At 35.0% G+C, this 24722-nt stretch overlaps 2 protein-coding genes across 2 annotated transcripts in view; both read right to left on the reverse strand.

The window, feature by feature from the left end:
• The window catches only part of LOC150110492 (atrial natriuretic peptide receptor 1-like), a 28744-nt gene extending 14926 nt beyond the window's left edge, over window positions 1-13818 (reverse strand). Inside the window, 7 exon segments of the mRNA XM_090399672.1 lie at window positions 3190-3383; window positions 3551-3684; window positions 8311-8464; window positions 8608-8679; window positions 8893-8997; window positions 11923-12000; window positions 13762-13818. Coding sequence (XP_090255798.1) covers window positions 3190-3383; window positions 3551-3684; window positions 8311-8464; window positions 8608-8679; window positions 8893-8997; window positions 11923-12000; window positions 13762-13818 — 794 coding nt within the window.
• Window positions 13819-15136: 1318 nt separating this feature from the next.
• On the reverse strand, window positions 15137-23325 carry LOC150110493 (atrial natriuretic peptide receptor 1-like). The gene is made up of 7 exons (XM_090399797.1): window positions 22638-23325; window positions 22366-22532; window positions 22126-22260; window positions 21193-21331; window positions 20612-20703; window positions 17065-17209; window positions 15137-15225 (listed from the first exon to the last, which is right to left on the reverse strand). The coding sequence occupies exons 1-7, from the start codon at window positions 23323-23325 to the stop codon at window positions 15137-15139; spliced, it is 1455 nt and encodes a 484-aa protein (XP_090255923.1).
• Window positions 23326-24722: the final 1397 nt, after the last annotated feature.

The following is a 24722-nucleotide window of genomic DNA, read 5'->3' on the forward strand; positions in this document are numbered from 1 at the left end:
TGCAGAATGGTATCGATTACATAAGAGAAAATTCTCCGATCACTTTGGATGACACTTTGTTGAAGGAGTTGGAGGGATATTGCACCATATTCTCATGAGGCTTAATGACTCTAGTCTTATAAGATAAATCCCAGCAAAGAGGAATTTACTGAGATGGAGTAGGATTCTCTGAAACTACTTGCTGTGACCACTGTATTAATGTTACGTATATTTTGCTCATGCTGGAGTTGTTAAATGTCAACCAGATATTACCGGATTCCAGGGAATATACAGGCAATAGGTTTTCTGTTATTGGTTGACGTAGCCCTACTTCGGATGCGACTGCAGGCTCTTCACCTTTAGTCCTCCCCTATTCCAAGTTTTCTAGGGATTGGAGGAAGTATCATGTGAAGCTTGGGAGATAGGATATACGTTAACACTTTCATTGCCAAGCTGATAATTGGAATTTCGTGTGGTGGGCAAATTTTTTTTTTATTTAGTTAGCGACGTCCACGCGATAACGCGTGATCGGCCGTTTGGTGAGAACTCTCATCGCGCAATAGGCAATGAACATGTTAAGACTGTCACCTCCTGCCAAGTCCATGCACGAAAGAGGAGGTGCATACCAGTGAGGGTCTTCTTATCATTGAATCGTGGAAGAAAGACTATATTTTAGGAAGCGAGGTTGCCATTACTGTATATTAGAGATCTAAATTTTTTCGTTTATCGCCTCTGAAAGGGATTTTGGTAAAACGTCGTTAGATTTTTGGCTACTGAGCTGTTAACGTTCTTAAGAGAAAACAGAGTGAGCTCTGATGGTAGAAGAGATCATATATTCTGTGGTTTTCGTGAAGTTGAATGCTTAGTAAAAACAGGATATGAAACATTTTTATCTTATAATCAACTAATACTAAGTCTTGCTCCTTCTTTCTGAAAAGGTAGACTGAGCTTGGCGTGCTAGAGCTAGTTACTTTTATTCGACGTAAATCAACAGATTTATGAGTATGTATATGTGTGCATATGTGGTTGATAATTTGGTAGATTCCGAGCAATATTTGTTCCTTTCGTCAGATCAGCAGCAAGGTATAGACGAGTTCAGCCTTTCCAGTTGACGCACTCAATCTTGTGGTTTTGTGTCAATTTCGTTTGGATCCGGAGCTGCTTGATAGGGTTAATATGCTGCCTTATATGCTTGAGAAATTATTTTTTTTTGGAAGAAGTCCTTTTTAAAGAGACAAAGAAAAAAACGTTTTGCTGATAGGGATGCGTCTTACCCAAACGTTAGGCGTCAGTGATAAGAATGAATGAAAATTAGTCTGATGGTCAGCAAATGTACGCCCTATGTCCAAAAAGAAACTGAACTTTTCGAAAATATAAGAAAATAGTGGCGCCACCTGTTGTATCTTTTTTTTTGTCGAAAGCGGCAACCCTCATTAGTGTTGTGTCAACTGTTTATGACATTTGTTTCATTAGAAGCCGAACTATAGTGCTAAGAGTGACAGTGTGTTTTGACGAACGGTCGGTCGTCACGATATTCATGCCATACGCGACGAAATCTCACTATAAATCGCTTCAAAACTTTGAGATAAAACTCATCATTGACCGTTTGGCCAGGCGGAAAGAATTCTTTGTGGATAATGCAATTGGAATCGTAGAAACAAATCAGCATTGTCTTTACTTTTGACCTCCAAGCGACTTTTTTTCGGATGCCCCTCTTCTGGTGGTCTCCACTCAGCACTCTGGCGCTTTGTTTTGGACTCATACTCAAAACACCACGTTTCGTCACCAGTAACGATCGTTTTAAGGAAGTTTGAGTTCTTACGAGTGGTTTTAATGAGGTCCTTGCAGTGTTCAATTCGATATATTTTTTGTCGTCGGTCAACTTGTGGGGAATAAATCACGAATTCAATTTACGAAGATCCAACTCTCGGTCAAAAGGTTGTGCACAGTTGATTTTGGACTCCTCGATTCATCTTCAATCAATCTCACGGACGACTTCGGGTTTTCTTTGATGAAATCACGCACTTTTTGGATGTTATCTTCGCTCAGTCCAGTTTTTGGACGGCCCTGCTTTTCGTCGTCGTCAAGTGTCTCACGACCACTTTGAAATCGCTTAAACCACTCGTAAACTTGAGTACGGGATAAGCATTCGTCACCGTAATCTTTTTGAAGCATTTGATGTCATTAGTTTCTTCTCTGTTTGAAACTCATTTTCCAACCGTTCGTCAAAACACACTGCCACTCTTGGCACTATAGCTCGGCTTCTAATGAAACAAATGTCATAAACAATTGACACAACACTAATGAAGGTTGCCGCTTTCGACAACAAAAAAATACAACAGGTGGCGCGACTAGTTTTATTCTATTTTCGAAAAGTTCGGTTTCTTTTTGGACAGAAGGTGTATTTTGTTAAATAAATGTTTGATGTAAGAGCATGATTAGTGTGAACTACTTTAGAAATTAAAAATATATAATATTTTTTAAAAAAATCTAATAACGTGCTGTTCAATTTGTTTATACCGTTCGGTTCTGTCTTCTTAGATTCTAAAAATCCACTCCTTACTCAAAATCCTGAGAAATGAATATTTCATTTAAGTCTTAAATTTAAACAGAAATGGCATTCCATGGTTTGATATTAAATTATCTTAATAGCAAACTAAATAATTTTGATTTAATTATCAAAATGTTAAAAACGTTGTTAAGATTCAAAGATGGTTTCTTATTTAAATGGATTTTAAGAAAATCATGTCTCCGATTCTCGTCCGTTCTTAGACGAGATGAGTCTCCTGAGTACGGGTTTTTAAGAAATTTAGTGCAGCCTGCTTGCCATTCTTCTGTCGCATTCCTATAAATATGTATTTACGGAGCCGGTTTGTCAGCTTTGAGGGAGAAAAAAATCCCTTGGTATGAAACCCGTTGACTCATTTATAGTTTTATAAAAAAAAGTTTGATACAGATTTGAACTCAGGTCTTTCCAACGAAATGGCTTTATCTATTCTGACCGAGCTACGGAGGATCTTGAAAAATTCGCTTTAAAATAAAATTGAAAATCGATCAGCCCAATCAGAGAAACACTTACCGAAACCTTAAAAACGAGATTGTTTTATAATAACGAGCAATGCTTTAATTTGAGTGCACAAGGAATACTGAAATGCATACGCGCGCGCGCGCGCGTGTGTGTGTGTGCGCGCGCGCGCGATTATCACTTACTTTGTGATACGTCTGAGGCGTACTTTAATTTCTGGGAATGTCGGCCTCTCCAAGGGATCTTCCGCCCAGCATTGCTTCATTAGAATTAGAAGCTCTTCTGGACACTCGTCTGGAGCGACTTCAGGACGATATGGTGGATTTGTACCCATTTTAATTCGATCTAAGATTTCTGTAAAGGAGAAGGATATTCACTTGTAAAAATCATTAAAAACAATTAAAATTTTAAAAATGAATTACTTAGAAACTATAATGTAAGCACATGTTTGTATTGAATAACTACTTTTAATGATTTTTATACAGATGTGAAATCCTCTCTACCTGAAGGATTTGGAAGGGTTTGTTTCCTTCCGACTCTTGTAATCGACTCAAACGGCCCACAACGAGTGATAACCTCTTGAAGAACAATCGCAAAGCTATAGACATCTCCTTTTTTAGATCCTTTATCTCCACGCAGACTTTGTCTTAAATGTTCTGGTGCTAACCAAAACAGCATTTCTGAAAATATAAATTAATTCATTAATAATAATAAATAAATAGCTTTCAGTTATAGCATTGTTTTTGAGGAAGATATACAATTACTTGTGCTGGTGCTGCCATCTGATAGGAGTTTTCGAATACAGAATTTCCACTCAAACCGCATATAGCTTATGCGGTTTGAGTGGAAATTCTTGACGAAGGATACAAAAATACGCATAAGCATTGGATTTATATAATCTAAAGTATATTAGATGTTGATTAATTCTTTGGTTAAATGAGAACCTCACGAAAGCTATGAGATGATATTTTTATTATCATGTTTTTTTATAACAATCGAACACAAGAAAAAATATTTATCCTAATGCTATGTACGAGCAACTATGAAAGATTTGGAATGAATACGAAAAGTTTGTTGTGGTTACTCTGCAAAAAAAAAAAAAAAAAAAAAATGGCTGCATGACTTCCAAAGAGAAACGAAAAGAAGTGTCATTATTGAATTAATTATTAAAAAAATAAGAAAATAAATAGAGTGTTAAGAAACTAGTGATTGGATAATCCTAGAATCTTGGATAATCCTAGAATAAGCGAAATTATTTAAAACGAATAAACTATTCACATCACAGATCATTATTTGTTGTTACAGGTAGCAATTATGCATTTATTTTCAGCAGTATTTCCTATCCCATTTCTACCAATATGAAATTTTAAAAAATTAACATCAACTGTACTCGTAATTCAACATGTAAAGTGAACTAATACTTCGCTTGAATTCGTATGCAACAGCACACACTAAAGGTTTTAACTGCTGGGATCTCACAGAAGAAGGCTGCCCCGAGTGAATGAATACTATTATGCATTCAACAGCGAATTCAGCAGATAAACACTTCAAATGATTGATATTATATTGAAACACATACTATCGAATCATTTTTCCTAATTTCAGTACTTAAGTGGTCCTATTTAAATCAGACTTAATCAGCCTAAAAACATTTTAAGAAAATTCCCAAATACCACATTTCATAATAATGCATATAGTTCGCCCACCATTTCTAGATCCCTTGTTGGATTTGTGCCAAGAATAGTCGATTGATGCTGAAGGGGAGAAAGAAATGAAGGATGTACGAATTGGTCGCCAACATGCGAAATCACGTGCTTTCTTGTCTGTCGCTGTACTAGTACTAGCTTGATTTTTGTTGTTCTCTTTTTGCATTATTTTTTTATTATTAATTTGTATGATGGATCCAGTACAGTCAACAAGTTCTATTGTTACACGTTTCAGTAGCTCTTGCAAAAGAATATTGAATAATGTGCTGACATTCTGCGAAAAAGAATCGTCAGAAGGCCATCTTCTTGTTCCCCTTTCTCAAGTCATAAAACGTGCAAGTGCAATTGCGGGCGTATCGGGGTCGACTGTTAAAAGAATTCGTAGGGAATCAAAAGGTGAAGGTAAGCCAAAATTTAAATCTCCTAAAAAAATAAAAAAAAAAAGCGCCAGAGTAAAACCATCGAAACCGTAGCTTTGAATGATTTTGATGTAGACGTTATAAGAAGAGCTATTCACGAATTTTACGTATTCGAGAAAGAGTGCCAACTGTTCCGAAATTGATTCCTGTGCTTAAAGAAAAAATTAATTTTCCTTGGAAAAGAGAAACTTTAAGGAAAATACTTCATGAAATCGGATTTTGTTTTAAAAAGTCCCAGAATAAAAGGAAACTTATCATGGAGCGAAGTGACATTGTTTTATGTAGAACGTAGTATTTGCACGTATTAACACTCTACGTACATTTTTCCAACTGTTATACAAACAAAATAGTTACACCTTAAAAACAACAATGTTCGTAAAAGAAAAGCTAAATTTTCCGACCTGTAATAATAAACAAACTCAGTTTGTTTATTATTACCTCCCAGAAGACAGACTGATTACCCTATTATCGGAATGGATTCTCCTTTTTCTGACATGCGCAGTAGTTTCGAGGGACCTCAAATCGGTGGGCGAACTTTAAAGTGAAGATGTAAGAATATTAGACCAACAGACGATTGGACAAATATCTAATGGGTCCTTTAAGAGGCATTATTATAAAATGCGCCTAAAATTCCCACTTTGAAAAGTCGACAGGACATACATCTTTCATTGTTGGAAAAATGAAAAATCCAAGTTCGAATTAATCAAAGACGTGATGCTATGAATTGATTGGTATTATACAAGTGTTAAGTGTAATGATTACTGTAAATTTTTGTTTTTCTTTTGCATTTTTATTGGATTATTGTTTTTAGTTTTTTCTTTCCAACATTTATTGCATCATAGACACGTTAAAGCAATGTTCATTGCATTTTATTCTCACCTCTTATCTAAACATTTTTTTTAAAGAAATGTGCCAAGGCTGTCCAATATATATGAATGAATAACATTGTGGATAGCTTCTGAAAGTCTGCATATGTCAGCCAGCAATAAATCGCTGTTCGAAACGTATCTTGCAACCCTGGAAAATTTTTAATATGATTAGATATCAGCACAAGAGGCTTCCAGTGGGAAGAATGGAGATCGAAACAAAAATTAAATTACAATCGACAGAAAAATGACACTAAATCCTTGCATTCTAAATTACACGTCAATACGCCCAACAAATGACGAACTTTAACATGAAAAGGGCCACTTCAACCATAGCGCTAAGCACATGAGAAGAAGGAGGAAGGAAGCAACTGTTAGTTGATTGAGCACCCAATTAAACAAGCAATTCTATGAAGATCGTGCCGAGTTTTAATCAGCGTGATTTTTAATATAATAAAGACAGATTAGATCAGATTTCTAACTCTTAGAAGTCAAAACTATTGACTTAGAGTTCTTGAAGTTCTTGAGTTTATCAGTCGTATTGCCAATGCAGAAAAAAATAATAATAATCGGAACTATTAACTAAATTCTCCAGACTACAGACTTGGAGAATCGTTAGCGTTTCAATACCGGAAAAAGAAATCCTATTTGTTGGTGACCCTGAAAAGATCGCAACTCAACTTCTTAGAAGGTATAAATGTCTACTGGAAACTTCGCTTACATCACACACACTTCAGCACGAACTTGCTTTAGTTCGTGCAGAAAGGCACGAACTAAATCTCTGCTCATATTCGTTCTCCCATTTAAAACACTTTTCAAAGCGTGCTATGCCATTCCACATTAATGGTACGCGATGATGAATAAAATTGATAAAAGAGTGTCTGTATAGCGCAATGTATAGAAAGAAAGAAGGCAGGAGAGAGAGAGAGAGAGAGAGAGAGAGAGAGAGAGAGAGAGAGAGAGAGAGAGAGAGAGAGACGTAATTCCCAGATAGGAGAATGAACATTCAGAGTTACACAGTTGTAAATAAATTATCAGAACATCGAAAACTGATTTTAAAAGAGCTAAAAGTAGAAGACTCGCATCATATCCAAATAGCAATCACGTTCCCATATTGTGACAATCATTTGATTGCCTTTCGACTACCAATTTTGTTAAAAGAGAAAGGAAAGTCAATAGCTCCGCCGTCAAATAGGTGATTACCATTTGAAGAATGAATAATAGAGTTAGCCAAATCATTTTTATAACGTGTCTAGGTGAGTCTGACTATACCATGAAATCTCGCGCATGGAAAACAGAATAGCCAGTATGCAAATTACTATGTTAGTATCTACGAAGAACATATTCAATAATTTTATGCATATTAATTTGAAATAAGGTTGCCTGAGTTGCATGAGGAAACTAATCTGAAATTTATTTAATCATCAACAGGCTGCGCATTAAACTATGAATTTAAAGCACCATCAGGAAATTCCTAATGAATGCAAAGCACCATCAGGAAATCAGTAATCAGGTGATGGTTTTTGACATCCCTTCCGTATAAGTGAAAAAAAAATGCTCCTAGATGAATGAGTGTATATTATTGTAGAGATGATATACACTCATTCATCTAAGAGATGCTGAATAATTTCTACCTGAATAATGAAGCGGAATGCTTTTAAAGGATCAGTTATTTATTTAGTTTGTTAATATAGCGCATCGCATCCAATCTTTTCAACTGAACGAAACATAAAACCTGTCAACAACAACATCCTGCTATGTTTGATTATTTTATATCACAGTTTTCATGGAAAAATCTGGTAAATTAATAACATAAAAGTTAAAACTAAATGCCCGTAAATTCCCTTCACAAGCGAATGTTAATGTTTTACAATTATTCATTAGGATCAGTGCCCAAAAAACCAAATAACGAGATTCTATCAGGAAGTTAACATCTTAAAGCAATTGCTCTCAAACTATACATTGCGCCCCCTACAATTATAGGAACTCCTAATTAATTTAATATATTAAATTAATGCAGTAAAACCTGAATGACTGCAGTCTTTTTTTTTTATTTATTTTATTAAATTCATTTACATCGTTTCATTCAGTTAATTTTTCCGATAATCTTCAACCATTTTCCATTCTTCCTAAACTCTTATTAGTCGAAAGCCGCTTATAATGAGGACTCAAAATTTACCAAATTGGGGAATCGAAGCTTTAGAGTCCTTTCATTTAAGATATTTGGCGAAGAATTAAATGCACACATTCACTTCATCTAAACACAAATCTTCGAATTGTACATGTTCCATTTTCAGAAAGAGCCATCATCTTACTTGGGTTGTTGATATCTTCTAACTGGATCTGCAGGTGGAGTGACCTCATGCCGTAATCAGATAATTTAACCACGAATCTGCCATCGACGACACACGTTAAGGATTTCAAGCGTCCATGATACTCAATAATACTGTTGTGGAGGAAAACCATCCCCTAAATGGAAAAAAAAGTAAGAAAGATTTTTACGTTGGTAGATATTAGATGTCATCTCCCTATAGATTTTTTTGGGGGGAAATTATAGCTGTGCAAGTCGTTATTTGCGTGTTTGCTAATTGTAAACAAAGCAATGTGCCTACCTCCACAATATCTGTAATCATGGAATACTTGAAAGCCCAGTCAATGTTAATTGACTCGTTTTCCAGCATGTCCTAGAAAATACATTAAAAAAAGTTAGATTATTTTTCTTTTACACTTTAAAGTCCATATTATTGAACTTTCAAGTACTTTATGTTTTCTTAAGACTGGTGATCTCATTCTTAAGAAAGTGTTTACTGTAACCATTTTTTGTAGAAAGTCATTCGCCGGTTATTGTGAATATCCGATACCAGACATTCGCAAGAAAATAAGCAAAGCATACTGACCTGCAGAGTGCCTCGTATGCTGAGTTCTGTCACTAGAGCGATGTTCGGTTCGTCCATGCACATTCCGACAAACCGCACGAGATTTTCATGGGTGAGTTCTCTCATCTGCTAATTAAAAAAACAAATAAATAACTATTTCAACAAATGAACCAGTAGGGAAATGTTACGTGCCATTCCTCAAAGCACTTGTGAAAATATTTTTTTTTTCACTACACAAATTTAAAAGCTCCAATTCTTTAGTAGTTTAATTTGAAAGTACAAGTCAATCCTAATTAAACTGCGCACTTTTTTTTAAGATGAGTTTTAGACGTTAAAAAAAAAAAAAACCGTTATATTCTTCATAATGTTCGGCGGTGACTCTTCGTGAAAATACCCTCACTCGTAGACCCACACTTTATCGTACAGGCGTTCGAAACTAAATCCGATGGAAAAATCTGTTTTGAGCGACTACCGTGGAAGTGACTACCGTCTATTTCTTCATTTCATCCTCTTCCCGTTTTGATTATGGCCTCATCTCGAGTAATGAAGTAACGAGACTTGATGGAAGCTCCAAAGCCAGACCGGGTGGCAAAAAGGTTAACGCACTTGCTTTCCAACGTATACCTTGGAGGTGAGTCTGCAGTGGGCATGGATGTCGACGGATGTCTTTAGGCAGGAGAAAACCGCTCTGCTTACTGGAGGTTTGATGTGGTTCGCAACCTTTAGTGGATGGGAGTCCCATTAAAAAAAATCTTTTTGAGCACTACTTCAGCCCGTAAAAGACACTAAGATTCATAACAGGCATTGGATGCATTTAGACTAAGCGGTACATGAGTGTTGCTACGAGTGTACAGCATATAGCTTACCCTAACCCTGGTTAAAATTAGACACTAATTTCCTGACACTAAACATGTTCGGTTATGCGAAATACTTCAATATCCTCTGGTCAAAACACGGCGTTCTTATGCGCTTAGTTCAGTTATCCTTTCTTCCTTCCTTCCTATTTTACGCTTACGTATATAGACGTACATCGTATTATGTAGTTTTTCGAAACCAAATCAGAAGGAATAGGGTGCTTAATTATTATTCCCGTAGTCTTCTGTGTTGCGTGTGTTCTTTCGGCAGTTTTGCCTGTTTTGCGGAATGAAAAACCCTGCCACGTTCGTATATAAGACAAGCTAACTCATTTCAGATGAAAAAGCTCTTATAAATGTTCTAGAAAGGATTCGAATCCAGGTCATTCCAGACAAGGGCATTCGAAACCGGCAGAGTTACGAAGTCAAAAAATGACATGCCACCGTGCATTATCTAGTAAAGTGGAACATTAACAACCACTAACCAGCACCATTAGTGCCTTGTGGTAGTTTATTCCTTTTAAATAAATTACTGGGAGAGAAGACAAAGCAATCATTATCATTTGCAGATCGTAAGCAATATATATATATATATATATATATGTTAAAGATAGCAAGCTATTTTAAACCTGGTTTTACTCCATTTCCCAAGTAAGCAAACAGAGAAGTAAGTCAAGTTTGCGCCCCTGCAAGTATTGCAAGTCTAGGTGATCCCACACGTAGTGCAAGTCAAGGCAACTCGTGGTAAAAGTAGAATAAGCTCTGATCACTAATCTTAATATTTACCCTTAATACCAAAACACATCTCCAAGAAGGGGATGTATGATGTTTTGTATTAAAGGCAAGAAAAAGCTCTTATAAATGTTATATATATATATATATATATATATATATATATATATATATATATATATATATATATATATATATATATATATATATATATATATATATATATATATATATATATACGTAGAAAGTTTTTTACCTTGGGTATAATATATATTAAAGATACCAAACTATTTTAAACCTGGTTTTAATCCATTTCCCAAGTAAGCAAACAGACAAATAAGTCAAGTTTGCGCCTGCACGTAGTATGAGTCTAACTGACCCACAAGGTAGTGCAAGTCTAGGAAACTCGTGGTAAAAATGGAATCAGCTCTGATCACTATTCTTAATATTTACCCTTAATGCAAAGCCCATCTCCTTGAGGAGATGTATGATGCTATGCATTAAAGGCAAGGGGCAACTACCCAGACCGGTTTCCACATTCTCGAGAGATCGCCCAACTCCGCGTTGTTCTACTCAATGACAGGCTGACCCCGTCACCGAGAACTTCTTAGCATTGGCTCTACCCAGTGGCAAGCTCACCCCACCACCAAGCAGAGCTATAATCTCAGCGGTGGCCCCACTCAGAGACATGCAAAAACCTGTTCCCAAGCAGAGCCTCTCAGAACCCAAGTCTCACCCACACCGGTTTCGACCTTATGAATAAGTAAAGCCGTCTCTAGTCCTGTTATAGCTTCGGACGATCCCTAGACGGGATCGTCCGAAGCTATAACAGGACTGGAGCTAGCGCTCTCTCTAGCCACGTTCTCTTTTCAGCTAACTCAGACGAAGGCCGCCAACACATTGTGAACTGGACTCAAACTTCTAACATCCATGTGTGCTATGATGAACTCGAGAGAAAGACTGTCGAATCTAGGGAAATTTCTCTAGATTCCTCTCATATCAACAACAGTCTGAGTTTTAATCTCTCTGACGCACACGTTGCCTCTGTTCAGTACTCGCGCACTCGCGACAGCACGTAGTATACGTTTGTTTGGAACTCAAGCTCGCATTTTGTTTTCAAACACGCTACTGCCTTTTTGTACTTGTTCTGTTATTACAATTTTAAATCTCTGTAATTCTTTATATACTTCTTTGATTGTGATACCTGAAGATGTTGATCAATTCAACGAAACTAGTGTACTAGTAGTATCTTTTCAAATATATCATATATATTTTTTGCATATATATATATATTTTTTTTTTCAAATATATCATATATATTTTTTTTTTCAAATATATCATATATATTTTTTTTTTCAAATATATATATATATATATATGCAACGTGGGTAAATAAATGAAGATTTCTCTCTTTTTTTTATGCATTATGACACGAAAAGAATGTGACAAAAAAGTATGAACTAACCCCTTTCATCTCTAGGAGAACTGCCCTGCTGATGTTTATTTTCTTGATCTTGAGAGGTTTTATAGCAACTTTTATCCCCTGTAAGAGAACGAAATGAATTGTGTCATTCTTTTGTAGAAGCAAAAGAAAATAAAAAGCGGAAAATTGCACAGCATAGCAAAATAACAGATTCCGATTGAAAAGCACAAACACAGAGTAGTTTGCATACCTCTCATGGATTAGGTACAAGGTAAAAGTCAATAATAAACAGGCGCAAGGAGGACGAGGATGAAGAAACACAAAAAAGAAACGAAAAGAAAAGCAGTGGGAATAACTACAGTTATCACTTGGCGTGCATTTTGACTTCACGTGAAGAAAAGGGCATCATGCATTCCTCGTAGTGCAGATGGACCTAGCATGTGAGCAGTGTACGAAAGTAAAAATAAATGCAAAGATTTATATATTTTATTTGTTTACATATTATACTCTTACGTATACGAAGTCCATACAGAACATGTGTAGAAGCAAGCATTTTATTTTAGTAAGAACTCAACTACTTCTCGGCGATCAGGACTAATGAAAGTGGACGTTAAGCGGATAAAGCAAGTCGTACCTTGTATAGACCCACCACGACGCCAGCGATGTTAACTTCCGGCAATAGGCTATTTGCAGTAGCTATAGACGGTTTCTAAATAGAAGAATATAAGAACAAGTCAACAAATAAAAGACAAAATAAAAATGATATTGAGAATGAGTAGAAATAGTAACAATATTCTGAGACAAGGATATAAACGACACTTTTATTTGGCTCCTGGATGGCCGAGTGGTTACCGTAGCCAATTAACAGACTACAGGTTCGAATATATATATATATATATATATATATATATATATATATATATATATATATATATATATATATATATATATATATATATATATATATATATATATATATATATATATATATATATATATATATATATATATATATATATATATATATATATATAGGTTTTTTTAATCATTACTATTTTTTAACATTTTACATGTTTTTACATAATCTGGGAACGCTGTTTTAGAGAGCAAACACAGAAATGTTTCAAGTCACTTCGAACCTCCAATGATCGGAGCAGTAAAATTCATCTTTAACCTAAACACATTCACAAAATATGCCGGCTGTGTGATTTGCTCCCATAGCCTGTTGAAGGAGTGAATACGCTAACCAATCTGTCAACTAAGCCGGCAGCAACCAGAAAAAAGTCTGGATAAATGAAAACGTTTCATAATGTCTGTTAATCGAAAAGACAGTCAATCGCTATTATTGTACTTGTTTATGAAGATGCTAAGTTAAATATGTAACAGTAAGGTTACCTATGTTAGGTATATGAACCGATACACACAACTCAAGGCGACGTTGAATCTTATCTAAAATCTTCTACCGACACCCATCTTATATTGATAACCAAATCACTAATTTCATTAACTTCATACACAGAGAACTGGATAAAAATAAAATAAAATAAAATAAAGCCCGAGTTTTTCTTTGGTTTCTTACCGTAGAGCTTGACTTTGCGTCTTCGCTGGGTGCGAAACTCACAGTGGACTTAAAATTGTTAGGATTAGGGAATACGATATCGTCCCAGGATATTCTCCACCAGATGTCTTTTAGTTCAGCTTCTAATTTTAACTTCCTGAAATAAATTGTAATTACTTTTGTGAGTAATGTGATTTTTTGCTTTTAATATAACAAAATACTATAGAATTTTTTTTCTATTTCAAATTTAATCGATATTTCTGCTATAATTATAGAAATCAATAACAGGAATATTTTGCCTTCTTTAATTAGGAAAAACTAACCACAAGGTGGATAGCCAGCCATCGCCACTGGCCACATTTATCAATTAGGTTACTCATTGCAGCTCGAAAAGCTAAGTGGATTGACGATCACTTTCAAAACCTGAAATCGGAGCCCTAAAGCATAGCCCATATATTGGTAACATCGTGTAGGATAGAGCAAGAGCAGGAAATTGATGACCCCAAAATTTCGAGAAGCTTCAGAACCGGGAGTAGCGAGTTATCCTCACGTATATGACGGAAAAATAATACCGAAAATAGTTTTAAGTTTAAAATGAATGGATGCCAGTTTAGCTACTGATGTTTGTAAAAGCCTGCTCTGGAAGAGCTTGTATAGTTCCTTGAGTTTATAAGGCTTTAAAAAAAATAAAAAAGCAATAAAGATATTCTTGTCGATATCTTTTAGACAGTTTTTTTTGCATAATCTCGAAATAAAACGCACTTATAAGAAGAATTAGTAATTGTGGATAGCATAAAAATTATATTAATTTCCTTAATGACCAGTACTTTCAGATTTTCAAGATGATGTTTCGTGTAATGCGTGTGTAGATGTTAAAAGATTTTATTTCAAGACTGTCACGAAGAATCAACGTTTTTGAATGCGAAAGCTTCTAATACGCACTTGACATATCGCAAGTGTACAATATTTCAGAACAATGGGAGGCTAAATCATGGACAGTTAACTGGTAAGAATTGGTCAACTGTTGCCAAAAACGTGGAAAAGCTATTGGTAATAAAATTCATTGCCTAAAGGATGAAAACCTTTTACGAAGCGGTTTTCATCCATTCAACTACGATTTTCCAGAAATATGCAAATTTAGTTAAAAATAAAAGTCCCCCATCTTCTCAAACTGGATTTTAATGTGTCAATTACCTTTCTATTCCAGGGTCATTTTCCTTCATGAGATTTTTATTTATAAATTAAGAAAAAATAATTCTGCTTCATTAAAACCACTGAACGTCTAAGTGGCTTCAATAGTATATTGCAAGGTACCGTTGGCCATCTTGTCTTCCAGCCTGGTTGGTCGAGTGGATAACATATCTGCTCTTTAACTAACAGCTTGCGGTTCGAAACCCGATATCACGTAATTGCCTTTTCGAATGTTACCTAATGCCTTACTGAAATAAGGAAAACTGTTGCTAACCACTCACCCATTCGGAGTTAAAATATTTAGATATTATTTCGTTGGCGTTATTTTTAATTTACTCATAAAAATTATACAGTAGGATGAAATGACACGGTTTATAATTACTATTGGCATAAAGTTCATCGCTCTTAATCAGACTCAATTAATCATAATTCCAGATCTCAAACAGATCTGGAATTATGAGTTCAAGTTTAATAAATATAGACGTAAAATTACTTGCCGTAAAATACTTACTTATACACAGCCACACCTATTGCAGAGGAGATCAAAAGGATGGATGCAGCAACGATGATGATTTGAAATCCTATTGGAAGCGATTCTAAAATAAAAAAAAATAAATAAATGAGTGGTTTATATACATACACACACGCACACAGACACAGTGATTCATTATTTTTTTTTTTACAATTAGTCTTAAATTATTTCAAAAATCCACATCCATCCATTTTATATCGATTATAGGATTGACAGAAAAGTATTCTGTATTGATATTAGATGTTTCCTTTGTAAGGAATCTCGTTTCCAATCGTTAATTGTCACTCTGATACTCAGTGGCCAAGTATTAAACACATGTTAAATGGACTCCAGCAAGATGCAGTCAACTGCCTTTAAGAGGTACTCCCGTAGAATCTTGTTATTTAGATATGTCTCCAGGACTGTATAATACATTCAAGACTGTAACCTAACTGACTTCGAATGACGGAGGAGGGGCGCATCGCAAGAAACTGTTTTCCTTCTATACTCGTGCAAGAGTATCTCAGGAATACTGACAATGGTGTGCGACAGGTAAAAAAAAATCAAAACGCATCAACAGCTTAAACATGACTGATGAGAAAAGAAGACAAAGAATGAAGAATCATAACATCTCCGATAGACACGCTAATTAGTTAAACGACTATGAGGTACATCTAAGGACCGTGCATAGAAGGCAAGAACGAATATGAAAATATAGAAGGCAAGGGCATATTGACAACAAACTAGTAAAAAAAAAAAAGCCTGCTTGCTGCTCGGTAAGTATTATATCCATGATTTATTCTTTCTAGCGCCAATGAGTAGTACAATGGTTACTTTTCTGTAGCCTTCACCAACTCGTCCATTTGACTGAAATCTTTATTGTGTCCCATAATGTTAAGTACATGGGTGATCAAATAATAACATTTTCTTAAATGATTTTTTAAAAAAAAAACATATATTTATTTCAATTTTAGTGATAGGAGACAATAAACAAAGTGTTAATTGATTCAATGTACACATTTTCTCAAAACGCAGATTTATGGATGAAATGGTGACTCTCAATCTCCTCAAATCGAGAGCGATGTAAACAGAATGACAAAATACAAATGCATCAAAACGCAATTCCTTTTTAGCTAATTTCTCAAGATCTTTCGTAGGATTGTTACACGCAACAAAATATATTTATATTCCGAGTGATTTTATTTTCACTATGCCAAGGATGAAAAATAGTAGTCATATGACGTGTCCTAAAAATAATAAAATAAAACGAATGTCAAGAAATCTTAGCAGTAGGAAATGTATTTATTTATTTATGTTATTCATCATCATGATCAAATTCCTGATATGTCCCTTCAAAGGGTGTAATTTATTTTATTCTATTATTTCTGAACTACGAAGAAAACGAATTGCTATAGACTATAACTTATTTAGTCACAATGCTTGTTATTTGTTCAAATTAACAACCTATCAGAGATAATAGTCCATTTTGATATTTCCCTCCTTATGTGCGATTCAGGCTATCAAGGGATCGGGGACGTTCCAATATTTGGAAGATATTGCAGTAATGGAATGACTGACTTGTTAGAGAGGGGAGGGGGGGGGGAGGAATAGTTTCAGAATAGCAACATACGATGTTTAAAAGGACGAAATCAATAAGTCTGCAGACTTATATTTCGCATTCCTAGTTGCATCCGACAATTTGAATAGGAGCTATTTTCCTTTATTTTCTATATAATTATACAACATCTGCAGAAGCAACTTATATGTTTATGATATGAAATAATGTCGAAAGCATAACTTTTGAGAGGAGAGGAGTGATCCCTGCATAAATTGGTAATACAATATCTTTGTCAGTCAGCCGTTAAACGAATTCCTAAACAGATAAAAAGAAGGGTTAATGAACTACATTTTACACTTTCTTTACCTTTCACTAAGCAGTGCAAGGCATTTCCAGTGAAACCACAGTCGGGAACATCAGGAGGAGGTCCGTCCTTGTTTCCTGGCCAATGGATTAAGACATTATCCAATTTCTCATATAATCGTCGACTTCCGTAGTATGTTGACACAGGCTGTGGAGGGAAACATTATTGATGAAAGGACACGAAACACGTTTGTTAATAGCTAACTACGCTAGAAATAAAGACAAGAACAAATAATCTCGCTGAGAAAGAAAGAGAGTGAAGATGTTTAGTGTCGAAATTTTCAACATTATTATTATTAATTTAATTAATTAATTTATTTATTTTTATGACCATCTTACTTACGAAATGTCAAGAACCTTTATTACACTGGTAACAGAGGTGGGCCAAGAGTTTGGTCTTCCGACTATTCCAGAAGACCAAACATATTCTAAAATTGGAATCTTGGCACTTCGGGAATAACCCTGCTTAATGTACTGTAAAAATTAAAGTCCATGACCGCATGTTGCTTGTTATACAGGTATTTAGATTAGTCTACATATTCTTTAATAAGTAAAGAATATGTAAAAAAAAAAGATGATTTCTTGAACAACTCAAGGTTCATAACCTTGAGTTGTTCAAGAAAATATGCATATAAAATAAATTACTAATTACTAATAAATAAAAAATAATTAAAATTTTTTAAAAAATTTGAAAAACAATAAATGAAAAATGTATTTTGGACGTGACTCCAAAATATAAATAAATAAATTAATTAAATTAAAATAAAGTTACTTGTTCAATGATACGAAGTTTCGCATTCGAATTCGTAAACTTTTTTTCTTTTTCTTATTATTTTTTTATTCATTAGTTTTGCTTTCCTTTGAACAGGTTCTTTACCATCGCTTTTCCTTTATTTTGTGGGATAGCGAGTAAATAATTCAAAAATTATATTAAATAAATTATTAAATCTGATAGGACTAAAACGGCCTCGCTTACTCTCTATAGGGATGTTAAAAAAAGCGTCAGCGTTTTTTCTTTTTTTAATTATAATAAGCCACTAAAATACATTTTAATAATAAACATTGTTAATATATTAACTTAAGGGAATAATAAATCCCTCATTATTTTAATTGTTAATTATTTTATTGTTAATATATTTCAAAATTAGAAACATCCAAGCATGCACATTTCCAGGGTCCGACAAATTATGCAAAATCATACTCGCCATGCAAAAAAACGTACTTTTCCCTATTTTATTATTATTTTTTTAATGATATGTCCCACTAAGTCAATATTTTCCAGAAAAGTGATTAATGGTACTAAGGTGTTCTATTGTTGCTTGGAGAGCCTTTTCTTTGTGTGAGAACCTTCCAAGAAGGAGAAGTCAATAAATAATAAGAACAATAAAAAACAATATTAATTCTATGGAAAATATTATTTATTACACTACTTTTTGTTACTTAACGGATGGCCCTTTACATGACCCATCATTTTTCAGTACCTTTACATGACCCAGTATTTTATAAAATTAAAAAAGATTTTGCTTATGCAGTTATTTTTTATTATTAATTTTTTTAAAAAATTCTATTTTGTCCAGTCTGCAGCTACTGACCACCTGGCAAAATCTACTTGCTACATGCGAGTGGGCGAGCGTATTTGTTGAGCCCTACACGTCTCTTACATACTCATCAGTGCTAACAGCCCCGCCTTTGGCGCTATCTGCACGATATATCTTACAATCTCGCATAATACGAAATGAAAATTTGACGATCTAATATTATTCTTTTTTGAAACATCCGCACGCGAAACACAGTCATCCATCTTTAAAGTTTATGATTTTAGTTGGATTGAAAAAAATTATATTTGAGTTTACATTCTATGTTAATATCAATTCTGGGGTATTTCGTGACATCTTGATATTTCAGTGCTTTACTCCCAAGTTACTAAGAAGTGGTATCAAAATTTCACTCGTTTCAGGTGAAAAAAAAAAAAAAGCTTGATATAGAAAACATGGTATGTAGATCTGATGGCGATTTTTTTTTTTTTTTTTTTTAAATCCGTTCCAAAAGAAAAATATCGATAATCGGACACTCGCCGTATTTTGTGTCTGGAAAATGTGCAGCTTCTTCTGGTAGTTTATGGAATGAAAAACCTGAGTTTCTGTGATAAAATCATATCTCCGTATGAGACCGCTAACTACAATTATTCAAATTTAAAGCTTTCCAACCGAAGCATTACCAACTGAGCTAAGGAGGCTCTACCCTCTATAACCTAAGAACTAAAATGTCGAAATCATTAAATTAGAATGTAACTATATCTCTGTATAAAGTATATATTATATCACTTGAAGGACCATCGATAATCGTAACCAAACTGAACCATAGAATCCAAAGTTATTCAGCAGCAAAGTGAATGTTTTGTCACAAATGAAGCCACCTACCAGAAAGTATAAAGAACATTTCAAATCATAAATCAAATCATAAATCATTAGAAGTAATTGAAGATGGATGACTGTTTCGCGTGCGGATGTTTCAAAAAAGAATATAAACAGACATACATTTTAAGTAGCAAAAATATTAAATATCTTAACTTAATTCCCTTTTAAGAGAAAACTTTCTAAAAACTAGTAGATCCATGAAGCAGTAGACTCGAGGCTAGCATATGTTATTAGTATCTAAAAGAAAATTCTGTATATGGAACAGTTAATACTTCCGTTTAATACCAATATTACTCCCTATGTACTATTAAAATTGTTACTTTTATCAAAACGTCACTCCTTTATCAATATGAGAAACTTTTATAATTAGAATAAAATAAATTAAAATTAGCTAATCTCAAATGTACTCCACAAGCTAATGAGAAAGATTTCAATTGAGGTTGTGCTTTATGGACATAAAAAAAATCTTAAATCGATAACTTGATCGATTCTTGAATTGCAGATAAAACTACCTTGAAAAACCTATCGAAATTTCGGATACTTCTTGAGTATCGATTTCAACCGAATTATTTTTAGCAGTGGTCAGAATAGGTTTCCAACGGAGCAGAGAGTAAGCCGCTTGCACACACACACACACACACACACACACACACACACACACACACACACACACACACACACACACACACACACACACACACACACACACACACACACACACACACACACACACACACACCAAATGTACCTGGTCTGAAAGAATACTTCTCCCTAATGTGCACTTACTTCAGCTATTGCATACAAGGTGAATGACTGAGTCTATTTTCGATCATCAAATCTTTATATTCGGATCCAGCAGATGACGAGATTATTAGCGGTAATTTTATAAACGTATCCCACGTCATGCATCGTACAAGAGCCTTTATACAAATAGGCCAGTTAAAGATACTTCACGTCAAACTTTACTTACTTATGTTTAAGTAATAGATTAAAACAAACATAAAATTTCTTGTATAGTATAATTTACTTTATAACCAAGCTTAAAAAACCTTTATAGGGCAATAGTTTCACTTGGAAACATTCAGCCTATGAGGTACAAAACCTTGAGGTATAACGTTTAATATACTACTTACCCTCATCACTCCTGTTTCCGGGTCCAGATCATTCAGACTGTAATCGGCTTCACGATCACCGTTTTCATTGATATAAATGTCGCCCGTCAGGCCTAGTTGGTGTTATGTTGACAAAAAAATACAAAAATTACGGATAAATATGATATAATCGAAATAATCACACACACATAGATACAACTAAAGTTTTTATTCCATGGGCAGAATTTGAATTAATGCATGTTTCTTTACAAAATTTTAAATAATAATTATTATTAGAGAACCAATAAGTCTTTTTTCCTTAACCTAACGTACTTTTGTGTTAAGCAAAAGACTTCGTTGGGGATTACATCAATATTAGCACTTCTTTTTGCCACCGCCTGGCGGTGGGAGTAGGCAGTTATTTAAGCCATACTTCACACTGAATAACGATAAGTTAAATGTTCTAAATTTAATATTTTAAATTTTCTTTGAATTCTCAAGTGAAAAAAAAAGTCATCATGGATTTTAAATAATTTATTAAATAGTGTTCTTAATAATCCATTTTCTGAATGGAATATTATAAGCAGTTATTTCAACGGGATTTTAACCGGGATTCGACCTACCTTCAAGAAACGTGGTGTTCCAAAGTCTCTTAGCCAGCATATTTCCATCATTGGGATCTCCCCCTTCATGCAATGTCTTGTTTAACGACCAGGCATACATCAAAACGCAGTCGTAGAAAGCTGCAGTCAGCGGATTTACCTGTAACGTAATGCAATGATATTACCAACAAGTTCGAAATACCTACCTAAAATCTTCAAACTACGAATATGAGTTTAATAATGGGTTATGAGAACGACCTGTAATTTAATGTATTATATTACTTAATTACTTAACACTTGTCTACAGTAGAAAAGGAATAAGCACCGCTTATTCAGGGGTGTAGTCCTAAAAGAAATAGTGCCAGGGCGCTACCTTGGAAACAAAAATCGAGAGCACAAAGTGCGGCATTATTATTATTATTATTATTATTATTATTACAACGCCCATATGAGAGAGAGAGAGAGAGAGAGAGAGAGAGAGAGAGAGAGAGAGAGAGAGAGAGAGAGAGATTGCCCTGTTTTCTGAAACGAAAATGACCAGAGCGGCAAGCTACTATTTTTTGACCGAAAGCTGGAAATGCATTATCAATCTCATTAATTAAATTTTTAACGTCCTGGTGAAAGCACATGACTTCAAAGAACACCAAAGGTTTTAGAGATCCAAGACGTTTACAATGTAAACAGACTTTTAACGCAGGTGGGCCTATGCGTAAAATAAGTAATTATTATTGTCTTACTTGACAGCAAAATCTCAACGTTAAACTGGCGGGTCTTAAGATCCTGAAAAAGCATCTGGCAGTACTATGCACGTGTGATTCCTTTGTTTTCATATTACTTTGCGTAAAAAGCGAGCGATGTATGATTTTTATTTATTTATTTTTGGGAAGAGGAATTATTTCCTAGGGGTAAAACATACGACAGTATCTGTGGATTTTGCAAATTAGAAATACTTACCTGACTGGAATCCACTTTCGATCCTTTTTCGGATTCAGCCAGTGATATAACCTGACGAACAAAACGCACGTATTCATCACTGATTGGTACGCGGACGGAAATGACCATCAGAGCTTCGAACATTTTGCGAGCTTTCTGTTATTAGTAAATAATGAAATAATCATTTCCGAAGAGGAATAATATGAACGATATGTATTACTGTATATAAATGATAGTCAGGAATACAAAACAGTTGCTTACTTTATTCCTATTATCTCCAGCTTGATACCACGAGAAGTCGCCATAGGTCTGCTTATTCTTTATGAGTTCTACGCTCAGGAATGCATACTCTCCATTCCCCATATGAAGGGCGTAAGCCTCCAGAAGAATTTCACGGACCATTTCTCCAGCAGCAATTAAAATAAAAACTGAAAGCAAGGTAAAAAGAAACTATTTGAATCCAATAATAATACTAACGATGCTAAAAGGGAAGCATCATCGTCTAAACAATCATATAGCGTACAGAATCGTACCTCTTGCTTCCCTTGATCCGTCCAGTAAGAGCTTGGTAAGGTTAAAAGGCTGCTGCCTGGAGAATTCTTTTACTGTCAACTGGATCTGGTAGTTTGCATCCTCCTTAATTCCTTCCACGATACTTTTCTTCATGAGTTGTTCCGTCAACTCGGATTCATCAACCATAAGAAAGATGTGGTGCCAATCGAACTCGATAATGATCTTCTTGATGAAGTTGCTAACTCGATCCAAGGAGAAAGAAAGTCGAGTGAGAGTCGGGAATATTTTCTTCTCGGAGAACAAGGAGTCGATTCCGCCAGCCGTGTACGTCGGAATGTTCCAATAGGCTGCCATTCTCCCTACAGGATCAAGGGCCAAACTACAAGCTGGTCCGACGAAAGCGTTCACTCCACGCAAGTAATATTCCTCAGCAGCCAAAGCACCGGCAAAGTTGGCTGTGCACGAAGTCGAACTGTTACGGAAAACTGCGTTAAATTTAATATTCGGATAGCGGTCGTTAGCAATTTTCGTGGCCAATAATAGGGCAGGCTTCACGACTTCTAAATTCACCGGAAGCTCCGATTTCGACACGAAAATGCCGACGATATTTGCTTTAAAGACGTAATCGTTGTTCGGAGCGTTAGTGTGTTGGGTCGCCGTCACGACTATATACATGAGCATCATGCACAGTATTTTGTGACAGTCCATCGCAGGCTATCTTTCTCCCTCTCCCTTACTCTCACTCATCCACTCTCTTTTCTACACGCTCAATTCAACATGTGTGGATTGGATGATAAGTGAAAGTCTGAAAAGCCACCCTCTCGAACAGACCAGTCGTTCGTATACCTGTTTCGACAAAGAGGAGCAGATTAAAAATACTTCCGAGATCTTAAGACTTCTTTTCTTTATTTCTCCTTTGGAAAGTTCTTAGATCGAAAACTATCGAAAGTTACGTGAGATAAACTATTAGGTGATCTGTTGACGAATTCTGAACACTGACGGTAGAATTGCGTGCTTCCTACGACGGGAATAGACTCCTTATCCTTCTTTCTTTTTGGCACGCACACACTGAATCTCTCTTTCTCTCTCTCATTATCGAGAGAGAGAGAGAGAGAGAGAGGCCAGCGTATGTTATGTTTTTCACGTGGTAGATAATCTTTTCGATACACGTGGCTTGGTGACACATCAAATAGTGTCCTTCCATCCGTTCCTTTCTCCTTCCTTTCATCTACCACGAATTCACTTGTTTCTTTGTCGAAATGCGTAGCGGATTTTCGGACACTTTCAATAGTCTTTTCTTTCAGTTCCCATTACTGTTCTGTCAACTGTGATTGTCTATAAACTTCCTCAGCCTAATTTCTACATCATTCATGCTATTGATTTCTAACACTATTCGTGCTATTGATCTCCGGACTTGACATTTATAATGCCAGGTTCTATTGACATTGTATTACTAAGTAGTCATCAACGTCCTCTATCTGCACAATTTCGAAATGGATTCTGAAAATTTGTATATCTGAAGAGTGAACTTCGGTTGACAATCTTATATGCTATCATCTATAATTTCTCAAAAGAACCAGTCTTTGAGAATAGAAATAAGTATTCGTTTAGTTCTTGTGAAGAGACAAGGCATTTTCATTGAAAAACATACACGAAGTACCACTGCATCATGGGCATGCACAGAAAATTTTCCAGGAGAGGGGGGAAAAAGCTTGGACACAAATAATTTACATCAATACATTTTTATTTAATTATTTAATTTTTTTTCACAAGTAGATCCCAGAGAGGAAGAGACCCGTTTGTCCCCCACCCCACTCTGCGGACGCCCATGCAGTGCATCATCATCATCATTATTATTTACTACTTGACTCACTAACTAAAGTAGCGCCTGTGGCTTCTTTATCCTTGCGCATTAAATCTGTTTCAGCAATCTTGATATGATTAAGAGAAAGGACATCAACAATCATGGTGTATTTTAGGTTATTTTTTTAAAAAATTTAGTTGAGGAGAAAGGTAAAGTAAGGTAAGGCAAAGTTCAAAAATTTTTTATTGAATAAATATCACCTAATGGCTTTTATTATCTGAGAGTAGGTAAGTCTGCTTCA

The sequence above is a fragment of the Typopeltis vanoorti genome, chromosome 1 (genome assembly GCF_054136105.1).
Source record: "Typopeltis vanoorti isolate ZY-2024b chromosome 1, IOZ_Tvanoo_1.0, whole genome shotgun sequence".
Classification (NCBI taxonomy): domain Eukaryota; kingdom Metazoa; phylum Arthropoda; class Arachnida; order Uropygi; family Thelyphonidae; genus Typopeltis; species Typopeltis vanoorti.

What these genes read in the sequence shown, in the direction of transcription:
- LOC150110493 (XM_090399797.1), bottom strand. Translation starts at nt 23,325, where the DNA reads ATGGACTGTCACAAAATACTGTGCATGATGCTCATGTATATAGTCGTG. An exon ending in CTGGAGATAATAGGAATAAA is followed by an intron (nt 22,261 to 22,365) that starts GTAAGCAACTGT and finishes TACTAATAACAG; the next exon opens with AAAGCTCGCAAAATGTTCGA. An exon ending in CGGAAACAGGAGTGATGAGG is followed by an intron (nt 17,210 to 20,611) that starts GTAAGTAGTATA and finishes TTCCCTCCACAG; the next exon opens with CCTGTGTCAACATACTACGG.